Source organism: Myotis brandtii, unplaced genomic scaffold (genome assembly GCF_000412655.1).
Source record: "Myotis brandtii unplaced genomic scaffold, ASM41265v1 scaffold904, whole genome shotgun sequence".
NCBI classification, from domain to species: domain Eukaryota; kingdom Metazoa; phylum Chordata; class Mammalia; order Chiroptera; family Vespertilionidae; genus Myotis; species Myotis brandtii.
In genome coordinates, this window is record NW_005371715.1 from 1,207,132 (window position 1) to 1,213,679 (window position 6,548).

At 44.5% G+C, this 6,548-nt stretch overlaps 1 protein-coding gene across 6 annotated transcripts in view; it reads left to right on the forward strand.

Moving 5' to 3' along the window:
- Window positions 1-3,033, forward strand: part of LGSN (lengsin, lens protein with glutamine synthetase domain) — a 28,624-nt gene extending 25,591 nt beyond the window's left edge. For all 6 annotated transcript variants that reach the window (XM_014532741.1, XM_014532738.1, XM_014532740.1 and 3 more), the window contains one exon: window positions 1,151-3,033. In XM_014532741.1, the coding sequence (XP_014388227.1) occupies window positions 1,151-2,362 (1,212 nt within the window). In that variant the 3' untranslated portion in view covers window positions 2,363-3,033. The remainder of the gene's footprint in view (window positions 1-1,150) is intronic.
- Window positions 3,034-6,548: the final 3,515 nt, after the last annotated feature.

The following is a 6,548-nucleotide window of genomic DNA, read 5'->3' on the forward strand; positions in this document are numbered from 1 at the left end:
TAGATTGTGTCTGCTAGCACCAGCACCTCCTTGGTAGCCATGCTCTTGAGGTTTGGAGGTAATATAGGAAACAATCTGGCTTGCAGAATGGCAGTACGTTTTATTAACCTCAAAAGGCTCACTGGCATCATGGGAACCACACTTTCTAGTCGGCTTTTTCCTCTGTCCATTAATGTAAACTTCCACACATGAAGCCTTGTTGATATTCCTATTACACCATTTCTAGAAATTGGGTTTTTGTGTGTGTCTGTTTGACTTTATAACTTCATCACTTTCCTGTTGTTTGGCACATAGCAAAAGTTAAATAAATGACCAAATCCATGGAACCCAAGAGGGTATAGGGCTAAAAAGTGCCTCAGCTATCACCTAGTCTAGCTTCTGTTTCATAGACACGGATGCCGAGGTACATAGCCCGAGTTGCCTAACTTCACACAAATAATTAGTGGAAGAGCCAGGACTAGAATCAGATTTGGTGAGCCCCAGTTCATGCTGACTTGAAAGCTACAACATTTTGGAAGCGTTAACCGTGGAGATACAGGTCCACATTCACAGGCAAGGCTTCTGGGACTCTGTGCGACTGGGAGGTAGCTCATTCTTAGTGGGATGTCAAAGTGAATGAAGAGAGGAGTGTAGCTGTCAGCAGACCTGGCTTCTCAGGTCTGTGTTGTAGGACTGACTACAGTCAGCTCTCTGAGAAGGACTTCCAATTCTCTACTGTAGACTTCCGAGAGGCAGTTAACCATGGGGATTACAATAGGACAAGCCAAAAGCAAGCCTTATCCGAAGTGTTAGGAACTATGCCATAAAATAAAAAGAGCTTTGGAAAGTACTTTTGGTCACGACCATTTCAAATAATTCCATAAGGCTTTACTTGACCTTTGTCATTTGCTCTAAAGGCATTTTCCTAATCAGCATACCTATTACTTATGACGGCTATTTTCAGATTCCAGAGCCTATAAACCTTTCAAGGCTAAAAATAATGAGTTGTTTATAAAAGTACAATTGGGGATTTCTTCCAAAAAATTAAAATTAAGTTAATGTTAACTAATAGATGTTAAACACATTTTTTTCCCCTCCATCACCCCTCCCTTCCCCATTTATGTTTGCTTTCAAGTTTCAAAACCTTGATTGCTCTATCCTTTAACCTTAGGAAAAAGTGACCCATGGTGTTTTCATGCCCCGAGGTTATCTCGAATTGATGCCGAGTCCTAAGGGCCACGAAGTGGATCACATAAGAGCCACATGTTTTAACAGTGACATCGTCCTGATGCCCGAGCTGTGCACCTTTCGGGCGCTGCCATGGGCCGAGAGGACCGCAAGAGTGATCTGTGACACGTTCACGGTGACGGGCGAGCCCCTGTTGACGTCCCCGCGGTACATCGCCAAGCGGCAGCTGAGCCAGCTGCAGGGCGCGGGCTTCTCCCTGCTCTCTGCTTTCCTCTACGACTTCTGCGTTTTCGGGGCGCCCGAAGTGATCAATTCCAAGACCATCTCCTTCCCGGCTGCAACCTTGTTCAACAACCACGACCAGGCCTTCATCCAGGAGCTGGTCGATGGTTTGTGTCACACCGGAGCCCATGTGGAGAGCTTCTCCTCCTCGACCAGGCCCGGGCAGGTGGAAATCTGTCTGCTGCCCGAATTTGGCATCGGTTCAGCTGACAACGCGTTCACCCTCAGAGCAGGCGTCAGAGAAGTGGCCCGGAAATACAATTACATCACCAGCTTTTTCATCGAGACTGGCTTCTGCCATTCAGGAATCTTGTCTCACAGTCTCTGGGATGTGGGAGGGGAGAACAATCTGTTCTGCAGCAGCCCCGGCCCCGGCCCCGGGCCGCTCTCCGCCACCGGGAGGCGATGGGTGGCCGGACTCTTGAAACACGCGGCCGCGCTCAGCTGCCTTCTGGCTCCTGCCGGCAGCTGCCGAAAACGCTACTCCAAGGAGAGCAAAGAGCAGCAGGAGAGTGTGCCCACAACGTGGGGCTACAATGACAACAGCTGTGCCTTTAATATCAAGTGTCACGGGGAGAAGGGCGCCCGGGTAGAAAACACACTGGGCTCAGCCACGGCCAATCCTTACCTGGTGTTGGCCGCCACGGTGGCAGCAGGTCTGGACGGACTTCAAAGCCGCGATGGTGCCCTGCCTGGAACCGAGGATGATGACAGCCCTGAGCCCTACCCGTCAAAGCCTCCTGAGATCCCTTTGAAGCTGGAAGATGCCCTCGTGGCGCTGGAGGAAGATCCATGTCTGCGACAGGCTCTCGGAGAAACTTTCATTCGGTATTTTGTTGCCATGAAGAAATATGAGCTGGAAAATGAAGACACAGATGCGGAGAGAAATAAATTCCTGGAGTATTTTATTTAGCATGGATCCCTTCCCGATTCCTTTAGAGATGTGGTTTTGTGAGTTCAGTAGCTGAGCTAGCAGAAAGAAAAGATTGCGCTTTTGTAATGAACAAGAAGATTACAAGTGCTGTCGCTCTTCTATTTTGTCGCCATGGAATGGCTGACGGACAAAGTGGGCTGCTGAGAGGACTCTGATAACACTAAAGTTGCCGTGGGGCTGTGCTACGCAAACTCACCATGTCTTGTCCAGCGGGTCATCATTTCCTGTGTATGTTGACCTCGATCAAATATTCAGTTTTTTTTTTTCAGGCAACATGTATATTCACACAATAAAAATGTCTTAAGAATTAGAAAGCAAAATTTACATCACTTAAAAAATAATTTAAATCATACAGATAGGTTGTGACTGCCAGGGAGACAAAAAGACTTGCGAGTATAATCTCACGAATCAAGACATACTGGGGATCTATTTTGCAAGCATCATCGTGATGTTTCCAAATAAGTTAAATAAGTTTGGCAAAAATATGTCATGATGACAAGTCAGCAAGAGTGTTCCCATATGTCCCTTCTCTTTTTACCCTTCTTCATCAGCAACTCCTCAAAGGCCAAGGAACTTCAAGGCTATAAGGTCCGCAAGAAAAAAAAATCCACAAGAAATAGAATTTAGGCTGGGAATGATGAGGCCAAGTGTTTAAAACCATATATTTTTTAAAAAATATATTTTATTGATCTTTTACAGAGAGGAAGGGAGAGAGATAGAGAGTTAGAAACATCGATGAGAGAGAAACATCGATCAGCTGCCTCCTGCTTCTTCATCAGGAACTCCTCAAAGGCCAAGGAACTTCAATGCTATAAGGTTCGCAAGAAAAAAAAAATCCACAAGAAATAGAATTCAGGCTGGGAATGATGAGGCCAAGTGTTTAAAACCATATTTTGAAACAATGCCTCACCTAGAAGCCCGATCTATACAGTAAGGTGGAATGGGTATGTGTGTGGGCGTGGGTGGATTCTGTGTGCTTGCTCCCTTCTTTGAAACTAGAGATTTCAAAGATACTGCTGGTGCTTTGTGAAGTGTGAGAACAACTGCCTAGATAATGAGGGCTATGTTTGCAGCTTAAATTTGTATTTAAATGACTGATTCTGCTGCCCACAGAGGTTGGTGTCTCTCTAGAGAATATTTGTTCCGGACCTGAATGAGATAATACTGTAACTATCACTAAAGGTTAGCTTCTTTTGGGAAAAATGCCAACATCCACTTACCAGCAAATGAAAACCCTATTCTAGTGCTCAGGATCAAACAGGAGATTTGTGTGCAATTAAAACTGACTGTGCTCTCCATTTAGATAGCAAACACACGAGCTGAGGATTAGAATTTGGCTCAGACTCTCCTATTCAACTTTGTAGTAGAGTAGTCCCTTCTTATCTATGGGATTACATTCCAAGACCCCCCAGTGAATGCTGAAACTGAGGATAGGCCTGAACCCTAAATATACTGGGGTTTTTTTCTGTACATAGATACATAATTTTTCACTTAAAGGAACCACTTTCTGCTTCTCTTTAGCATATCCAAATGACAGCATCACTACTCTTCAGCTTTGGGGCCACTATTAAATACAATGAGGGTGACTTGCACACAAGTACTGTGATACTGTGATACTGTGACAGTCGATCTGATAACACACAGGGCTACTGAGTGACCAATGGGTGGCTAGCATGTATACCATGGATATGATGAACAAAGGAATGATTCATGTCCTGTTCAGAGAGAGAGACAGTGTGGGATTTCATCACGCTACTCAGAAGGGCGTGCAATTTAAAACTTATGAATTGTTGCCCTGGCAGGTGTGGCTCAGTTGGTTGAACATCATCCTGTGCACAGAGAGGTCGATTCTGGGTCAGGGATAGATGTTTCTCTTTCTCTCTCTGTCTCTCTCTCTTTCAAATCAGTAAAAACATATTTAAAAAAAAATAAAACTTATGAATTGTTTATCTTTGGAATTTTCCATTTCATCTTTTCAGATTGTGGCTAGGATAGCTGAAACCATGAAAATCAGAACCGTAGATGAGGGGGGGAGACTACTCTACACAGTAGCTTAAATAGTGACAGTTGGTCTGCCCTTCACTAATTGTTCCCCTCCCTTCTTCTTTGAGCAGGAATATGTTTGTATACAGAAGAATAAGGATCTTTGTGGATGAAGTGGTGGAGAGGAAGGTAGTGTAGGGCGGGTAGAACAAGGAAAGGAAATCTTCCCTGAATCTTCCGAGAATGAGATCCCACACACTACATCATGTCAGGGAGAGGAGGGAGCAAGCCCATGGCAGCTTGTTAGTTACCTGCCAATGTTCATTCGCCCCTCTCTTCCAAGTAATAACACCTAAATATGTCAGTTGGGAACAAAGTTTGAAAAATCAAAGTGGCATTTCTGAGTTTCCATTGTAGCTGAGTATGGTCATGTTATTAGGTTCAGGGCAAGGGGAATTAAGTAGAAGTGCTGTATGGAAGCTCTGAGGAACTTTCTTAAAGGACAGATGCTCTGCTCCTGGTCCTTTCTCCATCTTTCTGCCTTTACCCTTTCTGCTGGCTGGCCTCAGATCAGGTGGCTGGAGTAATGCCCCTGGGGATGGAGGTCACACAAGGCGAAGTAAGAAGAGGGAAGCTCTGTTTTGTGGGGCAGAACTCCATTTGCCCACATTCAGATTGTAATCTGAGGGAGTAACAAACTTCTATCTCCTGAAAGGAATAGTGATTTAGGGTCTTCATTACTTGTGACAAACTTTATATTCTATCTTACTTGTGTGTGAGTGTGACTGACTGTGCGAGTATGAGTGATATGTCTGAATGTAGGTGTGTGTGGGAAATCTGAGAAATTGAGGATGAAAGAATCCTATATAATAAAAGCCCAATATGCAAATTGACCGAACAGTGGAATGACCAGTCACTAATGATGTGCACTGACCACCAGGGGGCAGACGCTCAATGCAGGAGCTGCCCCCTGGTGGTCAGTGCACATACACAGGGGGAGCGCCACTCAGCCAGAAGCCGGACTCACAGCTGGTGAGTGCAGCGGCAGTGGTGGGAGCCTCTCCTGAGTCTGCTGCAGGTGGGTGGTAAGGAGCGAAGGGTCCCAGACTGCAAGAGCCCTGGACTGTGAGAGGGATGTCTGACTGCTGGCTTAGGCGGACATCCCCTGAGGGGTTCTGGACTGTGAGAGGGTGCCCCCCCCCCAGTGTACAAATCTTGTGCACCAGGCCTCTAGTAAAGATATAAGAAGTGAAAGCCTACTTCCTCAATCTTTCCACTTCCGCAGAGGAGAATCTGAGTTAGAAGGATCCACACATGCAAAAAAATTGTATTGTCTCCCACCCTAACAGAATTCTAGAGACCCATTCAGAGTCTATGGGCCTTTGTGAAACACATCTCATGCTTTGGCTTGGTTTTACATCAATGGGTTAAAGATGTTATAAAAAAAAGAACTCTGCTAATCACAGTGCTTGTAGCCTTTATTTTTTCCCTTATACATTTTATTAGCATTTAAAAAGCACAACATTCAGCATGCCAGAGTGAGGAAATTATGGGAATATTATCTTCAGGGTTTAATGTAGTGAGATGACAGAAAATAGTCAGCCATGTGCTACCAGTCAGTTTATAGCATAAGTTGGTGTGGCCATTTTCACGGTGATTTCCCTTAGGTGTGGGCCGATGTTCATTCTTATTGTATAAGGCAAACCAGCAATAAACATTGGCCTAGAGCAGTGATGGCAAACCTTTTGAGCTCGGCGTGTCAGCATTTTGAAAAACCCTAACTTAACTCTGGTGCCATGTCACATATAGAAATTTTTTGATATTTACAACCATAGTAAAACAAAGACTTATATTTTTGATATTTATTTTATATATTTAAATGCCATTTAACAAAGAAAATTCAACCAAAAAATGAGTGTCATTAGGTTCACCATCACTGGCCTAGAGAGTTTAGGCTAAAGAAAAATTGGGGTAGGTATAAAAATTCAGTTGTTGGTTTCTATTTTGTAGGGGACTTTCTGCTGATGCTTCTAGGTACCTTCTTAATCTAGCTAAGAAGGCCAGACAGATATTCAGCAGCACTTATTGGGCACCTTTTGTATGCTGAGTCTTCTGCTGGGACTCACAGCACTAGGGGAGACCAAGACAAAGAAGATGAGCAGACAGTGGGAGAGTTTTGGAT